The sequence below is a fragment of the Pseudorca crassidens genome, chromosome 7 (assembly GCF_039906515.1).
Source record: "Pseudorca crassidens isolate mPseCra1 chromosome 7, mPseCra1.hap1, whole genome shotgun sequence".
NCBI classification, from domain to species: domain Eukaryota; kingdom Metazoa; phylum Chordata; class Mammalia; order Artiodactyla; family Delphinidae; genus Pseudorca; species Pseudorca crassidens.
The window spans coordinates 104,984,072-105,006,151 of NC_090302.1; the positions used below are offsets into that span (position 1 = coordinate 104,984,072).

General features: G+C 49.5%; 1 protein-coding gene across 3 annotated transcripts; it reads right to left on the minus strand.

The window, feature by feature from the left end:
- Positions 1-512: 512 nt before the first annotated feature.
- On the minus strand, positions 513-15,493 carry CLU (clusterin). 3 transcript variants are annotated; one of them, XM_067745236.1, is made up of 9 exons: positions 15,202-15,493; positions 11,606-11,722; positions 10,154-10,302; positions 7,921-8,091; positions 6,007-6,418; positions 4,835-4,939; positions 1,902-2,131; positions 1,011-1,180; positions 513-759 (listed from the first exon to the last, which is right to left on the minus strand). In XM_067745236.1, the coding sequence occupies exons 2-9, from the start codon at positions 11,682-11,684 to the stop codon at positions 750-752; spliced, it is 1,326 nt and encodes a 441-aa protein (XP_067601337.1). In that variant the 5' UTR covers positions 11,685-11,722; positions 15,202-15,493; the 3' UTR covers positions 513-749. The 3 variants fall into 3 exon arrangements, with proteins under 3 accessions (XP_067601337.1, XP_067601339.1, XP_067601338.1); XM_067745238.1 differs by lacking the exon at positions 15,202-15,493 and adding an exon at positions 12,747-12,771; XM_067745237.1 differs by lacking the exon at positions 15,202-15,493 and adding an exon at positions 12,251-12,381.
- Between the last annotated feature and the right edge of the window lie 6,587 nt (positions 15,494-22,080).

The following is a 22,080-nucleotide window of genomic DNA, read 5'->3' on the forward strand; positions in this document are numbered from 1 at the left end:
GTTTGTATAGACAGACAGTGGCCAATCAATGCCACAGTCAAGAAGGTGCCTCAGGGATTCTAGGCTCTTACAGCTAAAAGAAAATTACCTCGTTTTGTTTTTGGGGGGCACTACTTTTTCCATAAGGAAAATATCAATTATGTATGGAGATAACTGGTATGCCTTATTTTTACCCCTTCTGCACCCTAATTTTCAATGTATTCCTTCAGGGTATCACCTGCGCCCCCATCAGAATATGTATCTGCTGTATAATGGAATGGAAAAGATTCATTTTTCAGAAACGTATTTTTAGCTGGCTATAGGGAACATCTCTCTTCCTAAAAGCAAGAAATCTTTGAACTGGGTCAACTTCACTGTCCCACTCCTTTTATGCTCAACTATATGAGAACATACCATCTTAGCCATTGCTTTTTCTTTTCTCCTTTTTTCTTCCACACCCAAATGAAAGTGTGTGGGAGATGTAAAAAAAACAAAACAAAACAAAAATAGCATAAAGAGGACACAGCAGAGCATTCAGATTACAAGGCGGTTTATTGAGTTAGTGGCGTGCGGGGAAGTTCTTCCCGTGATCAGCAAATGCAGGCATTACAGTGCAAATCCAGAGGGAGAAGCTGGGTGCAGTCAGGAGGGCCTCGAGCCCAGGGCCTGGTCAGCTGGTGACGTGCAGAGCTCTCTAGAGGGGGCTGTGGCTCATCGCGGGGGCAGCTGGACGCAGACACCCCCATACTTGGAAAAGCAATGCTCACGTCTCACTCCTCCCTGAAAAAGAAGGCGGGGAGGGGAAGGTGAGGCCTGATATTCACAGAGAGGCAGCAACCAACGCTCCAATTCTTAGCAACCCAGAAGAAACATCCTCCAAAGGAAGGAGAAAATTCCCAGTAACTTCGTGGCTCCCTGCCTGCGCTGTGGCTACAGGAGCAGCGATTCCCAGGGCAGGTCCTCTGCCCTCTTCTCAGTCCCCAGGGACCTGACGGGCCCAGAGGGACCGCGGGTGAGGCCTGCACACTCACCGGCTCTTCTGGCGGTATTGTTGTAGCGCTTTCTCTGCCACAGTCTCCATAAACTTAGGATTGGAGACTTCTTGTGGGACCGTCACAGTGAAGGGGTAGGAATCAAAGAGCTTCACAACCACCTTAGTGAGGCCAGAGGGAACGCTGGGGTCGGAACTGTGGGAATTCACCTAAAAGGAGAAAAGTCACGAGAGGGCGGAAACAACGGTCAACACAGACTCATTTGGCACCTGAAGTCAGGCTTATTAATTCAGATCAGTTGACCCCTTTGCTTTTTACTCACCTCGACACCTATACAACTTGGTGAACAGAAATGCCCTAATTCAGAGACCCTCGTTTGTGGGTGTAAATGTCATTCACGAAGGACCAACCTGGGGGAGCCCCACCGAGTAAAACATGTTTCCTTTGAGGAGCCACTGGCCACGTGGTGGTAGAAGAGGAATCAGGGAAAGAAAAAGAAAAGGTTCCCAGCACTAGAGGGAAGCTTCTTATCACTGGAGGAGAACGATGGGCCAATTCATGAGCCATCCTAGGCAGGACGGGGCAGCAAGGCAGCTCCCTGGAAAGGGCACTAGCTCTGCAGCCGGGCAGACAGGTTCAAACAAACACCCAGGTGATCACCCTGCAGATAGGAGATGCTGGGTAAGATGCTGAACCTCTCAGTTTCCTCATCTGTAAAATGGGTTCATGACATTCCACGTCACTGAGTGATGAGGTTTCCATGCACCACTGGACCTGAGGTTTTTGTTTCCTGCCATATGACAAATGCTCAGTGAAAAGCAGACATGCGCTCTTGAACATCTTCACCCCGTTTCGGCCCTGGGGGAGGATCACATGAGCTCCAGACAACACCTTGAGCCCAGCTTCAGTGTGTGGCCAGGACAGACTCACCGTGGAGACCTGGAGATAGTGCTGGCTGTCGCTGTGCGTGAGGTTGGCCAGCTGGGACACCCAGGTGAACTGCTCGTTCAGCTGCTTCAGCAGGGAGGATGTGTTCAGCATCTTCTGCTGGTAGGACTGGAGCAGCTGGTCATACAGCTTGCTGAACTTCTCCGCCATCTGCAGGGACATGTTCAGCTGCTGGCGCAGCTGCATCTGAGAGGAGTCGTTCGCTGAACAGTCTGCCCGGAGATTAAAAAAAAAAAAAAAAGACAAACGACAGAAACGTGAAGTGAGAGCTAAAAAGGGATGAAAACAAATGGCAACCAGTTCACGCAGCCAGGACCTAAGGCAGAGCTAAGGCAGAGCTACTCCAAGCTCCAGTCCACTAAGCGTTCGCTAGCAGCTCAAGACAAAGCAGAAGGCTCGCCCCGCATGTAAATCAGGATGCGCGTCCTTCATTGAGAAAGTCTTGCCCTGGGAGACGATGTCATCTGAACCAAACTGTCTCAGTGACATCACTGATTTCTCTTTGGGTGCAAGACCCTGTCCCCTTGGGGACCAGCAATGAGGGGCACTGCCCACACCTCAAGCAGCACGGACCTCAGGGCTCCACGTGCTCAGACCTCACTGCCCTCCTTCCCTCCATTAGTCATTTCAGGAAACGGTGGATGTTACTTGTAGCTGCCATGGTACCTGCTATGTACCAGGCACCACCGAGCGCACTGGATAGCCGTGAGCTCTAATAGTCAGATGTATTCTGACGTTAAGTATTATCAAGAATGAAACTGAGGACCAGAGCGGTACCTCATTTGCCTGAAGTCATAGGATGAACGATTTGCGAGGGCAGGATGTTGAACCCCGGGCTTTAACTCCTAAACTTGGGCTCTTCCTACTCTGAGTCTGTGGCTCTGGAAAATTCTCCAAGCTTGCCTATATCTGTAGAGTTGGAAATTCTGGCCCCAGGAGCCTGGGTAGCAGAAGAGCCAGTCAGGACCCTTGGGCCACACAGCACAGTAGCCTGGGGTTGGGCATCCGGGCTTTGCCCACCTGCCCACCATGGCTGGTCGCCAAGCTCACCAGAGAGCGGGGAAGTTCATGGCTTTTGGTCACCAAGTGCCCACTGCAGGTTGTCAGGTGGATAAGGGCTGGGAACTACCCACTCTCTCTCTCTCTAAAAACTACTGTTTTTCTCTCCCTTGATTTTTGAAAACTATCCCCAAAAGAGCACATCAAACCCAAGCACGTCAGGGGAAAGGGGGAGTTCTTTACACACTTCACCATGGTGGCTGTGACGATTTCTACTAGAATAAAATAAAATGTCAGGTGGGACAAGACATAGGATTATTAACAATAAACTCGGTTGAAAAAGGTATATAATGACGAAACTTAACTCTTCTTACCAGGGAATCATTGAAAATAAGGACTGTCATTGAGAACTGGGTAGCAGTCTAGAGCAGTGGCTCTCACCTGGGGCGGTGCTATCCCCAGGGATATTTGACAAGGTCTGAAAACCTTTTTGGTGTCACAACTGGGGTGAGGGTGGGAGGCTACTGGCCTCCAGTGGGTAGAGGCCAGGGATGCTGCTAAACATCTCACAGTGCACAGGACAGCCCACCACAAAGAAGGACCTGGTCCAAAATGCCAGTAGCACCGAAGTTGTGAAATTCCTGTCTGGAGGTCCCGGGCAGCACCTGCTCAAATGTCTGCAAGCATCTTAGATAAGGGGTCATAAGTCTTCTTCAATGTAGAAAAGAAAACCGCTGTTTCAGGAAGCTGTGATCAGTGAACATTAAGATCAGTGCCAGGGGCGCCAGTCTGAGCTTGGGGATCTGTAGGTCTCTTCTTCTGGCCCTAAAGTGACTCCCTCACGGTGTGATTTACACTCTTCTAATCGTGGTATTTTATGGGATAAACCCAGGAGGTTGTGTACTCACCTCTCGCTTCTTCATAGATCAGCCTCTTACAGCACTTGTATTTCTTTTGCAGTAGCTTCTAAAATCACAGCAGTGAGACTAGGAATATTTAGCTAGACTCTGAAGGCCTGCCCGGGCAAACCCAAAAAGGATTAAGTAAGAGCAAAGCCGTAAGATCGATCCGCTCGGTACAAGGGAAACAATTAACTTTTTCCGAGCATAGACTGTTGTCGGCCAGGAAGTATTTCGCCGCTTTTATAGGTGTTATTTCCAAGTAAGAAGAATTTAGTCCCCCTGATAAAACCGAAGGAAACAGCGGAAGGGAGGTATTTCCTCTGCCTCAGGGACCAACCTACCAAAGGTAAAGTTGCCGGGAAGCTAGGGTACCACTAGGAGAGACCCACGTGTTCAGGGTAGAGAACACAGCAGCACTGATTGGGAACACACCACAAACGCCCCCAGGGCATCATGTAATCTTGGGCAGGTCACCAAACCTCTGACTGAGTGTCCTCCTCCGTAAGACAGGGATGATAACTGTAGCCACCCCGGTTGTTCCAGGAAAAAGAGTAAATGTTTGTAAAGTGTTTACAAGAGTGTTTAGTAACACACACACGGGAAGAGTTTGTTTAACAGAATCCACACTGCCTAAACTCTCACTGTCTGCAGCAAAACATGAGGATGGCTACTATGTTTGGCCCTTGGGAACAGACGAACTGAGGGAAGTCAAAGGATGACAGCTCTTTAGAAAAGCACGGCAGCTCCTGCCACCGTCAGCCTGTTAACCGTGAGCTGGATCGTGTGGTAAGCACCTTGTATTCTGTCCGACTTCAGGGACAGCCCCTCATCTTAACCCGCGACCCCAGATGGGGACCCAAGCAGAGCTGGGCAAAGGACTCCCCCACCCAGAGTCACAGCTGGAAGGCAACAGAGCTGGCATTTGAACTCCCATCCATCTGAGCCCATAAATGCAGCCCTAGTGAGGTGCTGGAGACCCGAGGACACAGGAGACCGCAGGGCCCCCCGACTCACCCAGGGACAAGATCTCCTGGCACTTTTCACACTGGTCCTTCATCTTCAGGCATCCCGTGGAGTTGTGGCGGATTTCCTTGCACACGGTGCGGTCACTGCTGTTTCCTGGAGACACACAAGGGAAAGTCATACAGAGCGACACAGAGATGGACCACCGCGATCTCCCAGAGCCCTTCCACACTACTGTCTGGCCCTTTGACATGGTTCTGCGGGCAGAGCAGGTTGGACTCTGGTTGTTCGCCTGCAGACACAGGCTCGAATCGGGGCTCCCTGCAGCGGGACCAGCAGGTGGTCCCCAGGGCCCCCTGAGCTGGGTTCGGCCCCCTCCCCCACCATCCCCACCTGCTGGCACGTCTCCTGCCTGCTCGTACTTCTCTCTGGCATCATAACCCGTTCTGCTCTGCATTCTGTCTGGCTCATTTCTCTCCCCGGGTCAGACAGCAAGCGCCTTGAAGGCAGGAATAGGATCCACCTTAGAACCTCCTTGTAACACAGGGAGACCCCCATTATGGATAGGCAGTAAACTCCTCGTTCAATTCAATACCCTCCTGTGTTTCCAATCCGTTTCAAGCCACAGCCCAGTGCCGGTCAAACTGTAGCATTTAGGAGATGGGGTTGGCCAACGAGTGTCTATTGGTTCAATGAAGGAAATCACTTCTGAAAAGTTTTGGCTTCTCGTGTCCATGTTAGAGTTCCTTCATTCAAAATATATTCATTGTGTGCCCATTCTCTACCAGACCCTAAGGTTACAGCCACAAACAGCTTTCTTAACCGTACCATGAGCTGATTATATAATTTGTCACCAATATATGCATGGCGTCCACATAAAGCCACCTGAGTTCCCAAGACAAAGGGGTCTAGTTCTCTAGAGGAAAGAGTCAATGTCATGCCCTCCAGTTGCTGCAAGGAGCTTGGTACACTCGAAAGAACACAGATTCTGAATCCTGCAGGGCTAGATTTGACTGGCTCCCACTGTATCAGCTGTGAACCCTTGGACATGCTCCTTCACCATCCTGTCATAGTTTTCTCCCCATCAAACCGGGATGAGAGCACCCTCCCCAGGTTTCTGGGGGTGGAACTCAGATGACACATGCCAAGCCCCGGCCACAGTTCTGAGCATCTAACGGGTTAGCATCTCAATGAATTGTGATTTCCCATCCCATCCTTCTAACCTCCTGGGAATTCCGCCATCGGGAAGTGGTAGGGAGTTCTATGCATGTGGTCATCCATGGCCTGCTGGGCCTGGTGGATCATGTCAAAGAAGGGCTGAAACATGTCATGGAAGTTCAGGGGTTCCAACAAGGGGAAAGGCATGACGTTCCGGGCGAAGCGGGACTTGGGATTGAAGAAGAGCGATCCCCTTGGGAACGAGCCAAAGGGCGAGTAATACTGAGTGTCCTGGAACTTCCGGGGAAAGAACCGGTCCTGGAAGAGCTCGTCCATGATGTTGGATGCACGGGTGAAGCTGTCCTCCATGACGTCCATCACGTGGCCCTGCTGCCGGTCGTTCTCCAGCAGGGAGTCGATGCGGTCACCGTTGATCCATAAGTAGAAGGGGGAGCTCTGGTTCAGGAACTCCTCGAGCTGCGACAGGAGACAGGGGACAGTCAGGGGTGCTTCCCCCTTGTCAAGACGGGCCAGGCCCGGCCCCTCCTGCCTGCACCCGGGGCAACTCAGAGTCACAGCAGGCGGCAGAAGGCCAGGCTGGGACTGGCTCCCCATCTCTGAACTGTCCAGGTCAGTGCCTTTCCTTTCTACCGACCCCGAGGGGAAGAGCTTAGGAAGACCTGCGAGGCCGAGAGAGTCACAAGGCCCGTCACATGAGACTAGTCTGCTGTCCTCTTTGGCCACTGGTGATCCCCAAGCCCGCTCAGCCAAGGGCCAACTGACGGGACTCCTGGAAAGGGCGAAATTCATGAGCCCTAGCTGAGCAAGGCCCGCAGGACAGGGAGGATCAGTAATAGGGTACTAAAAATTCTTAATTCCTTCTGTTTAAGTGGATGCAGGGCTCTGCCATACCGTGGAGCCATTTGTTACGTTAGGCAGCTAATAATTGCTGAATGAGAGTCTTCGGAAGATGGCAAATACCTGGCACAGGTGCTTTTCATGACTCCACATTACTGCACTCATAGCAGACATTACCAATTGATCACAGCGCTCTGGGCCCCAATGCAGCCAGAACTAATCAACTGCATGTGAAATGAAGCTGTGATATTGTGATTTATAATAAGAAATATATATTTGGTCTGGTCCTTGATAAAGAGGTCCTAAAGCCCTTGGAATTTCCTGTGCTAAGAGCAATAAAGGTGTCTTTTGTTATGTTAGTGAGGTGACTTTTCGGAAAGCACCTAGGGATGGGGGCTGGTCGCCAGGGGAGCCAACCCTAGGATTAGAGGGTTGGAACTTTCAGCCCCACCACCTGATTTCCAAGGAGGGGAGAGGGGCTGGACCTTGAATCAATGACCAATGGTCAATGATTTAATCAATCGTACCTATGTAATGATGCCTCCATTAAACCCAAAAGGATGGGCTTGGGGAGCTTCTGGGTTGATGAACACATGTGCCAATGAGATGCAGGAGACTGTTGAACTCGAAGAGGTGATGGAAGTTCCCCATCCTTTCCCCATCCCTCCCCCTGGGCATCTCTTCCATCTGGCTGTTTCTGAGTTATATCCTTTTACAACACACCAATAATCTAGTATGTAAAATGTTTCTCCGAGTTCTATGAGCTCATCTAGCAAATTAATTGAACCCAAGGGGGCGGTCATGGGAAACTCTAATCTACAGCCAGTCCGTCAGAAACACAGGTGACCACCTGGACTTGTGATCGGCGGCTGAAGTTGGCAGTGGGGATGGGGAGGCGTCCTGTGGGACTGAGCCCTGAGCCCGTGGGGTCCGACGCTGTCTCTGGGTAGACGGGGTCAGAGCGGAGTTCAACTGCAGGACACCCAGCCGGTGTGGGAGAAATTCTTGATGGGGAAATCCCCACACTTGGAATTGGGTGCAGAACCAAAGAAGCATATTCAGTTCTCCTCACTGCCCAACCAGAGCCCAGGCTGTGCTGAAGAAGCGGGGCCCCTCGTCACCTGTTGGCCCACCAGTCCCGAGCCGCTTCTGCAGACACGCGCGTAGAACTTCATGCAGGTCTGTTTCAGGCAAGGCTTACACTCCTCCCAGAGGGCCGTCATGGTCTCATTGCACACCCCCTGGGACGCCTTCAGCTTCGTTTCAGAATCCTTGGTGTCATTCAGGGCATCCTACAGGAGGACCGAGGCTGGGTTAGCAACAGAAACCACGGCTTCCCCTTCCCCAAGCAGGCACCGTGGTGCTGGCCCCCCGGCCCAACCTGGCCACATGGGGTGCTTATTTCCACCCCTGCTCTGGCTCACGTGTTCCCGCATCTGCCCACCTGGAATTCCCTCCCCATCTGGCTCTAAACATCCTCTCGCCTTCAAGATCCAACTGCTCCTTAGTCCTTTCCAGCCATTAGAGCTCATCTGGACAGCTCCTTTCTCTGACGCTGCACTTACAGTCTCTACCCCAGGACTTCCCTCTCGCCAATACCCCACTTCCTAGTCTCAACTTCTGGAATTTAAACGTCATCTTTCAAAGCTTCCCTGAATCTTATTTCTCTATTGCAACCATGGTCCCCGGCATGCCACAGGAATAGGTAAGCTTCCGAAATTAAAGTCACCACTACTACCGAAACTCTCCAAGATGACCATGACATTTGATCCAGTAATTCTACAAGAATCTATCCCAAGGAATTCCTGCAATAAAGGAAAAATCCATATGCTTGAAGATATCTGTTACAATATTCATGTGTGGCAACAAAAATACTGGAATCAACCCCAATGCTCAAAACTAGGGGACAAGTTAAGGAAACTGTGGTACCTACAAAAGGTAGATAGGACAGCATTACAAGGGATGTTTGTAGTAAGTTTTAAGTATTATAATAAGCATTTTTCATGTTAAAAATTCAGGAGTTTGAGTATAGTCACTGTCCAAAAAGTATAGAGGAGAAAATGTAGTAAGAAATAGATCAAATGTTAAGTGAATTGTCCTTAGGTAAAAGGGTTATGGAAAAACTTCTGCTTTTCTATATTAAAATCTTGACAAATGAGTGTATTACTCTTCAAAGAATTAAGTAGACCATCCATACCCCAAAGCAAAGCTACACTATGAATATCTGAATATGTGAGGTCTTCTCTTGCTCTGTGTCCCCTGCCCCCCTCGTCCGAGATGGCCACCACGCCTCCAACTGGGCCAACTCACAGGCGTCAACTCTGCTGCCCAATTCCTTTCTTTCCGGTTCGCATATTCCTCAACTAAGAAGTCATGGAGCCTTTTTCCAAACTTGATATGCTTTATCATAGAACCTGGATTGTCAAATATCAAACTCCAATGAGAAGCACAAAAATTCATGAACAGGACCTGCCACTTCTACAAGGGCTCTAGGTTTCTCACAGTGTGATGAGAACTAATACTGATGCCAAGAAAGGTACTAAGTTTCCAAGAAAGTTAGAGCTGCACCCAGGCCAACATTTCCTTAAGTGGTTTCCATGGAATTGTGCTACAAGCTATCAGGAAAAAAATAACTGGATTCCATGGTCAATTCGATTTGGAAAACACTTGGATTAAATGAAGTTACACGTGCTTCCTTTACCGCACAACTTTTCTGAGTCTTTATAATGCTTTTACTCTATGCATCAGGGGTCATGAAGGTGGCAGGGGGCCCCATCTCAGCATCTCTGTCATTACGGGTAGGGTGGCAATGGGAATAGGCTTTGAGGAGACCCTGAAGGACATTATTGACTTTTTAAATAAGCTCCTTATTGAATTATAGTGTTTTCGTTTTGTATGTTCACCATTGGACCTAGGTGTCTCTTTACGAAGTAGTCCAGAACTCTATAGAGCCTTGGGCAATACAGCGTGCGCCTGCCGTACCCCCGAAGGTATCGCCCCTACTGAAGGTAGGGTGCCACCCCTCTCCTAACCTGTGACAGTGACAGGCCCTACCCAAAGCCTGCCTTGGACCTTACACATAGTCTGGGTTTAGAAAAATCTACTGAAGTGAATCTGGGCGGCAGGCCCTGGGCCAGGCTTGTAACAAAACCAGATCCAAGATCTCACTGCTTGAAGCTTTGAAAAGCAAATAAACCTTCCCTATCTGTTAACCACAGCCCCAGTATCAGCTGACACAACCGGAGAAGGCCTGCGGGTCACCATAGTAACCTGGCAGGGCGTTCGGAAGAGCAACGGCCCCTCCCTCCCTCCAGCACAGCGGATCAAGGTGGGGGTCACCCGGGCTTTTCTTACCTCTTTCTTCTTCTTGGCCTCCTCTAAGGAGCCAAGCAATGATTTGCGCTCTTCGTTGGTCTGTTCTATTAGGGTCTTTATCTGTTTCACCTCCTTGAGAGCATTTTTAATTTCTTTATTAATGTACTTACTCCCCTCGGTGGACATTTCTGCAAGAAAAGAGCAGGGAGGTAGATGAGGCCAGAGGAAGGGATGGTGCTGGGAACCAGCTGGAATGGTCAGAAAGGCCAGTGGGCCCAGGGGCTGCCATGGCTGGGATCCTCCTGGCAGGCAGCCTTCCGGCCCCAGCTTTGCCCTGACACAGGTTCCATCCCAGGGCTCACTGTAGACCCAGGGCCAGAGAATCGATTACACCCAGCTGCTCAGAAATGCAAACCATCGGAGCGGACACGCCCCAGAGGAGGGACAACCCAGTCCGCCCCTGGAGCTCTGGAGAAGCAGCCTACCCAGCTGCAGAGGAAATTTTTCAAGGGAAAAAAAAAATCCTGGAAGCATAACTGTTTAAGCATCAAAATATAAAATAGTGTTATTGTGGATACAAGTCTTTCTGCAATGCAGTTTAAGCAAACATCTGAACTTCGCTATTCCGATGCAGTGTCAGGTGACAGGCCCACAGAGGTGACTTAATAGCACCATCCTTCAAGGAGACTGTGATCAGACACCACACCGTGTGACAAATGTAATGAGACAATGTCGCCAAAGTACCAAAAGTAACAGCCAATGCTTCTCTGGTTCTTATCCTGGGCCAAATGCTGAGCTGGACACTTCACGTGCATTTTATTTAATACTCTTGACACTGTCTTCACCCCTTTGCACAATCGAGGATAAAGAATCGCAGTGAGATCAAGATACTTACCCAGGGTTATACAGCTGGGGAGGGCGGAGCCAGATTTCCACCCAGCTCTGAGCTCAACGCTTGGGTTTTTAACTATTACCCCCAGAGAGTCAGTCAGCTCATAGGACAAGAGTGGGGCAGAGGGAAGACAGGTTTCAGCAAAGGCCTGGCAGCAGAGGGGAACCACCACCTGGGCTCTGAAGGATGACAAGCCCTCGTAGTGAATGATATTCCGCCTTACCTGAATCCGGAGCATTGGTTTTCTAGGTGGAAAGGTGGTGGATACAGGTAGTAAGTGCTATGGAAACTCAAGGGGAAACCCACAGAGGCTCCAATGGTCCAGGCTTCACGGAGCTTCGTGGAAGAGGTGTGGACGCCGGACCGAGCAGACGGGGAGGGGAATAGCCAAACGAGCTGCAGCAGCCAGAAAGGGCTTGGGGTCTACCTGAAACTGCCTGGAAGCCCACCTGACCACAGAGAGCCTAGGCCGGCGAGAGACGGCTCAGAGAGGGGCCCGGGCAGAGCAAACCCGATCCGATGCACAGGACAAAGGTGGTCTTAACCCTTGGGGCCCTGACACAGGGAAGCATGCCAGGAGAGCACGCCTGGTCACTTACCCTGGAGCTCTTTGTCCGAGATTGCCCTGCCATTCTCCCAGCTCAGCAGCAGGCCCACGAGCAGCAGTAGAGTCTTCATCTTGCCTCCTTCTCCAATTCTGGAATCCTAGCACGCCTCTGTTTGCAGAGAACAGGGGACTGTCATGGTAACAGCTAGACAGCCCGCTGGTTACGGGCCCAGCCTGCTGCCTGTGCGGCTTCCCAGGAACCCTGCTGAGGCCTTGCCCTCCACTCTCCCCGCAGCTGGCATCACCGACTTTTTATCCCAGGGAAGTGACAAGAAAGTATCAGACTTGCCACTGGGCCCCTTCAAAAGAAAGTGGAGGAAGTGGGTACGGGGAGGAACCACAGGACAGCAGCCTGATATAGAAGAAACGAGAACTCCAGAGTCAGAGCCACTGGGCTCTGGTCCGAGCCGCCCTCCTCCTTCCTCCTTCTCCTTGTCCCCCATAATAGCTGACGATGCCTAAAAAAGGCACATGTGCTTTCTGCATCCAGAAAGGGCATCTATCTGATGATACCTGCTCACATCAAACAAACCCTGAAAACACCTCTCTTGGGTCACTCAGCTGGCCTCTGCCGTCCCCCTAAAGTGGGGACTGCAGCCCACAGCACAGACAGCCCCCTGCTGTCTGCATCACCCACCCTGCCCACAGCAGGCATCACCAATCAATCACAGCACTGTCCCCATCAAGGCTCGACACCTCCTGAAATTGCTTTTCAAGGGTCTGAGGCAGTGACAGCCTCTGGGTTGCTACAGGGAAATAAATCCATTTGTCATCCCTAGCATGGATGAGAGTAGAACAAGGTGGGGAGGACGGTTGTCTTCAGGGAATAGAGAGGGAGGGGCAAAGCCAAAGGATTAACGGCGGAGGGGGGGCAGGGCAAGGAACCTCCCCAGGAAAAGTCCCTGTGGGAGGACGTGCCACTCTGCTCTGCCAGGTCCCTTTCACGCAGCCAGTCCCTCTAAGCCCACAGCAGGGTGTGTGCCAGGGTCCTCCCACCACCACTCGGCTAGCTGCCTTGAGCCCTGGACCAGCTGGTCTTACACAATGGACCCTTTCCCAGAAGCTGAAGTTGTTGCAAAACAGAAACCCCTCCCCCTGCACTGCCCTTCACCCCAATGCTCATCTGAACTCACCCGTTTCCCCTAAGAGAATGGGAAGGGGGTCTCCCCTTCCTGAAATGATGCACATCCAGAAGCTGCTGTCTGCTCAGCAGGCCCATCTGGACCCTTGGGAGAATATTAATAAGGCAAGTCTCTCCTCAGACATAATTAGTAAGGCAGCCAGGCTGTGGTTCCCGAGCAGCGTGGGAGAAGAGAGCGGGTCACCGCCTTCCCCAGAGATGGTGAGTGGGCAGCTGAGCCAGGGTGCTATTTCAGGTCTGCGTGGCTCTGTCCTAGCTGCTCACTGAAGCCTGAAACGCCTCAAACAGGGACAGAGCCTTTGTCACGCCAGAGAGAGAGCTGGCGAGAAACACCCCTCCAGCAAGAGGCCCCCGATAGCAAAGACTTCTGAGAAATCCAGACACAAGACTCTGAAATAGGTTGGGACCAGAAGACAGGGCATTGGGTCCTGAGGAAAAGAGAGACGGGGCAGCCAAAGGCAAGAGCTCTGGATGAGAAGTCTGGAATCGCAGCGGTCAGTACAGGATCTCCCACCAAGAGCCAGGGGGCCGTGGGAGCCATCGAGTTCCGAGCTGGGAGAGAGACCTGTCTCCTGCCCAATCCGTCCACCTCAGAGGGGAGGCCGAACCCAGAGACAGGATGGGGCTCCCCAAGGCCTGCAGCAAGCTGGTGACAACGCCAGGATGAGGACTCAGCCCCCCCAAACCCCAGTCCAGTGTTGTGTCCTTGACACCAAGTCACTTAAGTCTCTGAGCCTCCGTTTCCTCACCTGTAAAAGGGATCTAATAGAGACCTTAGAGATGGGAACGCGTTCTGTAAACCCAAGGGTCTTATGTAATCATAGGAAATTCCGACTCCTTCAAAATTGACGTAGGGTCAATCACGGGCATTGGCAGTATCTATCGGGGAAGTGGGAGGAGGTGGTGTGTTGGGAGAGGGACAGAGGAACTGAAGCAGGTACACAAAGGTCACCTGTGGTCCCTCCCTGACTGTGGGCTTTGCCTCCGTGATGTGATCAGCTCCTACGAATTACCCGGGAGTCTTGTTATAATGCTGATTCTGATTCAGAGATTGCTTTTCTAATAAGCTTGCAGGTGATATCGATACTAGTCCAAGGCCAGTAGGAGAACAGCGGCTGCGCGGCCAAACTGCCCTCCCTTTGCACTGACTCACCTCCCCACCCATCTCCTGGCCAGGGTGCCTGGTTGCCAACTGCTCTGATTGAACAAGCCACTCCAAGGCCCTCCTTTCCCCAGAGGAAGCCGTGGGGAGGACATGGTCACGCAGCTAGTAAGCTGCAGGGTTTAAAGCCCAAAGCCCAAGCTCCTCTCCTACTGCCTCCCCAAATGCAGAAAACTCAAACAAAAAGAAACATGAGAAAATAATTCACCTGTAATTCACACCATCGAGAGGCAAACGTTATGTGGTATATTTCCTCTTTTCTATGCATTTGCATACAATGGGATCCTTTACACCCACTATCTTCAAATACTCTCTAAAAGCACACTTTTGTGGCTGTGTAATGGAGTCCTTTTTCTGATGTACTTTATTTTGCTATCCCACGAGGCCAGGCATTTAAATTGTCTGTGATTTCCCACTATTATTATCATGAACACTCTGGCGAGCATCCTTTCATAGTATCTGTACTTACGCTCAAATTCCAAACTTCACTCTTAAAAAAAAATAAGAAGAAGTTTCTTTTTTTCATTAGGTCCAGAAATTCTGGAAGGTCAAGGCTTGGGTTCTAATCCCAATTCTGATCCCTATTTGCTGTCTATCTTTGGAGATGGTCCTAAACCTCTCCAGGCTTCAGATTATCATCTGTAAAATGAGACAGTTGAATCAGATGTCTGAAGTCTGATGGAGGTTGTGTGATGTTTCTCTGATGTACCCTGGTGCATTAGGAAGCAGAAAGAGTAGGATTTCAGTGGTTGCAACATATACTTAAATCAAAACATCATTACTTATAAACACACAATCCAGAGAACTAGAGAATTCGCGAGCAAACAAGATGACTCATGCGCGCAAGCTGACAACCACCCCTGGAGCTCAGTACCTTTCCAAGGAAGATGCTGCAGGAAGGCTGCAAGTGCAGGCCAGCTCTGCCACTCACTAGCCTGGCCTCGGGCAACAGCGTCAGTCCTCCAAGTGTCAATTCCCACATCTTTACAAAAGGAGGATCCTTACATCTATCCCGTTTACTCCACAGAATTGTGGTTGGAGCTGATGAACAAAGGGCTTCCTGAGTCCCTTGCCTGTCTGCCAGCAATTCGGTCCCGGCTCCGCTGTCTGGTGATGGGGCTCCGACCACCTCCCTTCCCAGGATCCGCGACTCCATCTAAAGCGCCCCTCTGACAGCCCTGTGACTCCCAGTAGCCGTCCTCTCCTCGCCTGGGTGCCGCCCCCCGCCCGCTCATCAGTCCCGGCCAGGCTCTGCGCAGGGGCAGGAAAGGTGGGGACATCTCACCGGTCAGCGGTGCCCGCGCGCTCCTCCTGGCGACGCCGCGTGCACAGCACGGTGAGGCGCTCGTATTTATAGCGCTCTGCTGCGTATACACCCACTTTGGGGCTGGCTGCAAACCTGCATGACTCACGCCCAAAGAATGCGGTAGAAAGCACCGGGAGCTTTCTGGAAGCCGGTGCGGGAGGGGGTTCGGAGGTGCGGGCGGGTGGATGTCCGGTGCAGCACCCGGCAGGGGGCGCGGGGGCGCGTATCAGCACCAAGAAAGGCTCCGGCGGAGACAGACCCTGGGGTGCGGGCGCGCACCGCTACCGGCTCCCCGTCCCCGCGGGCTCAGAGCTGGGGCACTGCGCCCCCAGGAGGGCAGAGCCTGAATTAACGTGCAGAGCTGGCACCCAGCTCCGCAGAGATGGAAGGATGCTCTGCGCCCCTGGCTGGTGCCTCGTCCCCAGTAGAACGTCAGTGTTCCGCTGCCCAATTGAACGTTAATCTTTCGCATTCAACACGCGCCACTCCTCTGGCTCCACTGAAGTTGAACAGCGTCAGAAATAACGTGGGTGTGATGGAGAGGGATGTCGTGCTAAAACACAGGAAGTACAAAATGCCGGCTTCCCGAACCACCACCTGACCTGGTGGTCCTTTGGCAGACTTGCTGGCCGGGAGGAAACAGAAATGTGTTTTTAGGGATAAACACAGCATCCATATGGGGAACTAGAAGGCCTCCCAGGCTCCTTGACTCCTGGACGTTAAGCAAGTATTTTCCCCATCCACTTGGGACCCAGCCAAGCAGGGCGGGCTTCATGAGCACGGGACCCTGCTGCCCTACACTTTGAGGAGCTACTGCCCAAGTCTTGAAATTCTTAAGAGTTTTTGAACAAAAGGGGCCCTGCGTTGTCATTGTGCACGGGGACGCGCAAATTATGCTGCTGGCCCTGCTTACAAGGGAGTCACTGATCTCCACCAGCCCCAAGTTTCCTCCGCTGGCTCAGGAGGAATCTTGCCAAAGGACTTTTTTTTTTTTTTTCCCGGTACGCGGGCCTCTCACTGTTGTGGCCTTTCCCGTCGCGGAACACAGGCTCCGGACGCGCAGGCTCAGCGGCCATGGCTCACGGGCCCAGACGCTCCGCGGCATGTGGGATCTTCCCAGACCGGGGCACGAACCCGTGATCCCTGCATCGGCAGGCAGACTCTCAACCACTATGCCACCAGGGAAGCCCTGCCAAAGGACTTTTTTTTGGCAGGGGGCTTTGATGTGGAACAGGGATAGGAGGCGTCACACCGCGCCCTGGCGGGGAGGGGACTAACTGAGAAGCCCCTCAGGCATAGCTACTTCTTGGGGAAGAAACAGAGCCACGCACTCTGACCCTAGGATGTTTGAGCCCCAGGAGAAAGGTCCAGGGGCTGGAGGGTGGTTCTTATACTGGCTGGGGGAGATGGGTCGGCAGGGCAGGTATAGGCAGCTTGGTTTGCTGGCCGACTGAAACCCCGCAAGATGAAGGGCTCAGAGGAGAGCTCTATGGCCAGGGGCTGAGTTGTCCTGGTCACAACTTTTGAGATACAGCCTAAGGCCCAGTCCCTGGTCACCCAAGGTCCAGGGGCAACTAGGACCCCAGCCTTTTCAGGAAGGAGCACAGAGGGAGCTTGTAGGCCTGTGAGAAAAAAGGGGATGGGGGGAGGACCTGAGCTGGGCGCATGGAATTCTGACCACAGTCTCAGCTCTGTCCCGAGGCTCTGGGTGACCTTGGTTGGACCAAAGACTTTAACCCCCACTCCTGGGTTCTCAGTTTCTTCCTTTTGGACAATGAGGAATCTGGAATGTATCATCTCTGAGGTCCCCCTCACCCTAACCCAAGGCAATGCCAAGTGAGAGAAGATCATTAGCTCAGAAGGAAAAAAAATCAATCGACAATTGGGAACAATATTTCTCCCCTGAGGCTTCACTTTATCTTCCTTAAAAAGTCGAATTATCAGGCTTCCCTGATGGCACAGTGGTTGAGAGTCTGCCTGCCGATGCAGGGGACACGGGTTCGTGCCCCGGTCCGGGAAGATCCCACATGCCGCAGAGGGGCTGGACCCGTGAGCCATGGCCGCTGAGCCTGCACGTCCGGAGCCTGTGCTCCGCAACAGGAGAGGCCACAACAGTGGGAAGCCCGCGTACTGCAAAAAAAAAAAAAAAAGTTGAATTATCAGTAACAGCTACATTTTCTATGGCAACTGCCTCTTCCTTAGCAACTTATCAGTGCCCAAGGCCAGAAGTCTCTCTGAGCACGCTCCTTGTAACTTTTCTATTCTGCAGCTCCCCCAGCATCTGGCACAGGAGGCACAAATCTGTACTAATTATATTTTTAAAAATCGGACTTTGGAGGACAAGGCAAGGAGATCTGCCTTAGTCAGCTGAAGTAGGGGAAGGGAGGAGAGGAAGAAGGGTTTGGGAGAAAATAACATGATTCACAGCCATGACTGCGGTCCTCTGGGAAAGATCACTTGATGACTCTAGCTCGCTGCTAAGCACACAAGGCTCAGAAGATTAAACTTTAAGGAAAACAGTTCACCATAAATGCATCACTGGATTTTAAGTAGTCTAAGTAGATCACAGATGCCAGTCGGTACAGCCCTCACCCAATACTTGATTCTGTTTTTTGTTTTTTTTGTTTTGGCATATAGTTGATTTACAGTGTTGTGTTAGTCTCAGGTGTACAGCAAAGTGAACCAGTTAGTTATACATATACATATATCTACTCTTTTTTAGATTCTTTTCCCATATAGGCCATTACAGAGTATTGAATAGGGTTCCCTGTGCTCTACAGTAGGTCCTTATTAGTTATCTATTTTATATATAGTCGTTTGTATATGTCAGTCCCAATCTCCCAATTTACCCCTTCCCCACTTTCCCCCCAGTAACCATAAATTTGTTTTGTCCATCTGCAACTCTATTTCTGTTTTGTAGATAAGTTCATTTGTACCCTTTTTTAGATTCCACTACTTGATTCTTAACTGCCCATTCTTAACTACTTGATGCCACCGCTGCCACATTCCCATCAGGTGGTCATCCTGCCTCTGTTTGAATGCCCCTGGCAACAGGGAGCTCACTACCTCCATGGGAGCAATTGTCTAGTAAAACCGTCTACAGAGTTAGCTGTGTGTAGACTTTGTTGAGTCAAAGTCTGGCTCCTGCAAGGGACAACCCCAAACCCAGCTCTGTCCCCTGGAACCACACAGAGAAAACCCAATCCATCACCTGGCTGCTGGCCCTTCAGATATTTGAAGGCAGCTAGTCACTCCTCCCAGTGGTGCCCCGAGCTTGTCGCTGCCTGCATCGTCACTGAGTGCAAGATTCTTCCCCAGCCCTTTGGCCTTCCGGACCTTGCCTCTCTCGAACCCTGGGCCTGCCAATACCAGTGAGGACTGACCACAGAGCAGAGTGGGACCACCTGCTCCCTTGCCCGGACACTCGAGATAAGCTTTTATTTAGCTGCTGAGTCACCTGGCCGATTCATATAGAATTCATCATCATTTTGGCAGACGCTGCTGTTTAATCATTTTTCTCCCATCATGGACTTAGGCGGTCGGGTTTGGGGTTTTGGGCTTGATGTTTTTCTTGGAGTCGGGGACCATCGGAGAGGGGGCTGGGGGAAAGTAAAGAGCTTTACATTGATCTGTTCATCTCTTAATGCTTTGCCCACCCTCTCTCCCCTGCTATGCGATGTCTTTGCTGTGCACCCCACCTTTGCCACCGCGGTCCAGCTCTGCACCACCAACAGGGTGGCAGCTTAACCACTGCTGATAGAAGTGGAACAAGTCGGAAATGGACAAGAACAGTAAGTACCCTGTTATGCCTCCCATGTTTGAAGCTTGTGCAGCTAATACAGTTGTTTATTGTTATATAACAAACCACCCCAAAATTTAGTGGCATAAAACAATCTTTTTTTTAAAAAAAAAAAAGAATCACTCTCCAGGCTCTAATTATTATTCGGGTGTATTCAGTCAATCATGGGCTGATAAAAAGTCATGGATAATAAAATCAGATGAGATAAAATTAGCCCACAGCTGATGCGGAGGCATCCTGACTGCTTTTTCAGGGCCTACCTAAAGTCCAGAAACATTCACTCCATCCGATATGTTTCCCTTATCTTCCCAAATAAGATCTCTTTGGGAAAAATCTGGGGCTAGTCTCTCCTGAGTTGCTTATCATGGACCTATAAGTAGACAAGTATTTCTTAAACTATCTTCACTGTTCATCATGCTATTGACCAAAATCCAAGGATGCTCAAGTCTCTTACAAAAATGGCATAGTGGGGGCTTCCCTGGTGGCGCAGTGGTTGAGAGTCCGCCTGCCGATGCAGGGGACATGGGTTCGTACCCCGGTCCGGGAAGATCCCACGTGCCACGGAGTGGCTGGGCCTGTGAGCCATGGCCGCTGAGCCTGCGCGTCCGGAGCCTGTGCTCCGCAACGGGAGAGGCCACAACAGTGAGAGGCCCACGTACCAAAAAAAAAAAAATGGTATAGTGATTGCATATAATCTACTCACACCCATATACTTCTTGCTTATACATATTATAAGCGATCATCTCTAGACTGCTTATAATATACAATACACTGTAATGATATGTAAACACTGGTAAATACAATGTAAATGCTATGTAAATTGTTATCAGAATCTCAGTAAATTCAAGCTTTGCTCTTTGAAACTTTCTGGAATTTTTTTTTTTTTTATATGTTCAATCTGTGGTTGGTTGAATTCACAGATTTGGAATCTGCAGATACAGAGGGCCAGCTGCATCTCACTCCAGGGCTGGTCAACGCTAACCTTTAGCTGCAATTCTTAGACTAATGGGCGTTTTTTAAAATTGGCCCCCAGATCTGCCTCAGGTCAAATCTACGTTTTCCACAACCACCTGGAATCCAACGGATAATTATTTTAGATCAGCGATTCTCATTGGAACTGTACAATATAATTACCTGGAAACTTTGACCATTAACCATGCCTGAATCCCACCTCCAGAAGTCATGATTGAAGTGATCTGGGTGCAGCTGGAGATTGCATCAGGATTTCCTAAACCCTCCAAGTCATTTTAATGCACAGCCAACGTTGAGGACCACTGCTTTGCAGTTTATGAATTCCTAGCTTACACTTTGCCCCATCTGATCCCTACTGCATCTCTATGTCATTGCTAGAGTGTGCGGTATTAGTCTCACTTTATAGAAGAGAAAACTGGAGGTCAAAGGAATCTTAGTTAGCAGGTTTTTACACCGAGTTGAAACCTGCTTCCTTGCATCTCTTCTCTGTCCCCTGCGAGACTGCCCTCTGAGTATTTGAAAACAAATATTCTATCTCAAATGTACTTCCTTTTCATAGAGTGAGGTCACCAGACCCTCGCTCTGCTTGTCCCTGCCCCTAGGGTGCTCCACCCTGTCATCGCCTCTCTAGCGTGGCCTTAGCAACAAACGGAAGACACCAGCTTTGGTTGGCCAGCTGAGGGGGCAGCGATCAAAGACTATCACTACATGTGATTTGATATGAAGTTCCTGGAACCCCTCTGCTTACTTTTACATTATGTTTTAACAAACTGTGATCCTCAAATGGGTTTATACTGGCCCCCCGGGGCAGGCTATGGTATGCCGGCTGTACACAAAGACACAGAAGCAAGTGGCTCTAGTTTTACTCAAAGATTTAGAGAGAAAAGTTAATATTTAGTGAGTAATCAGTCTTCATTCTCTCTCCCTCTTTCTTTCTTTCTCCCTGTCTTTTTTCAGTTCCCCTCTAAATCTCGTGCTTCTAAAGCAATGGATATCTATTTACATTTGTATTTAGAATGTGTGTGTATGTATAATATATATAATATATTATATATATATAATATAATTATATATATATAATATAATATAATATATATAATATATATACTATATATAATATATATAGTATATAATATATACTACATATACAAATGTATAAGCGATTTTTCTTTTTTCTTTTCTCTTTAAAATAAATATAAAATCAGATTATATGTGCTGCTTTGCAACATGCTCTTTTCCACGTAATAAAATATTATGGCTAGCCCTCCAAGTCAATGCTTAGATAGATCTTTTCAGTAACTACTGTACATATTTTATTCAGCCATTCTCCCATGCCAACTTTTTCTGTCACTATAAGCTGTACCACAACAAACGGACTTCTGCATGTATCCTAATATGTTGGTGCCTTTATTGGTATAAGAGATTCTCAAATTGGGACTGTAGGGTAAAAGAGAATGTTTTGTCTTAATGTTACTACATACTGGCTGATGATTTTCCCAAAAAGTAGCAGCTACTCCCACTGTCTCTGAGAAAACCCATTTCCTATGTGACCATAAGGCTGGATATTGTCCTTTTGAATTTTTGCCACTCCAGTGGGAGAAAAGGACATTTTGCTCCCTTAATCTCTTTGCCTGTTTATAGTTTTCAACTATTCATTTTAAAATAAAGTTTCTGTTTCTGTGGCTTGCTTATTCATATTGTTTGCTCATTCTATTGGGTTATTCATCGTTTTTTTAAATCCAAGTATAGTTGATCTACAATGCATTCTTTTTTTTCTACCAGTGTATAGGAGCTCTTTAAATAAATGAGGTAATCCTATGTGTGTTGCAAATGTTTTTACCAAAGCTGTCGTGTGTCTTTTACCTTTGATTATGGAAGCTCTTAAAATTTTTTAAGTAGTGAAATTTATCTTTTCCTTTATAGTTTCTAGGTCTCCTATCTTGCTTAAGAATGTCTTCCTCTCACTAAAATATAGACCATTAAAAATACTGTATCACTATGCTATACACCTGAAGCTAATATGGTATTGTAAATCAACTATACTTCAATACAAAAAAATTAAAATGAAAAAATTATTAGGTAGATGT

What these genes read in the sequence shown, in the direction of transcription:
- CLU (XM_067745236.1), bottom strand. Translation starts at nt 11,684, where the DNA reads ATGAAGACTCTACTGCTGCTCGTGGGCCTGCTGCTGAGCTGGGAGAAT. An exon ending in CGGGACTGGTGGGCCAACAG is followed by an intron (nt 6,419 to 7,920) that starts GTGACGAGGGGC and finishes CTCCTGTCGCAG; the next exon opens with CTCGAGGAGTTCCTGAACCA. An exon ending in GATGGCGGAATTCCCAGGAG is followed by an intron (nt 4,940 to 6,006) that starts GTTAGAAGGATG and finishes GTGTGTCTCCAG; the next exon opens with GAAACAGCAGTGACCGCACC.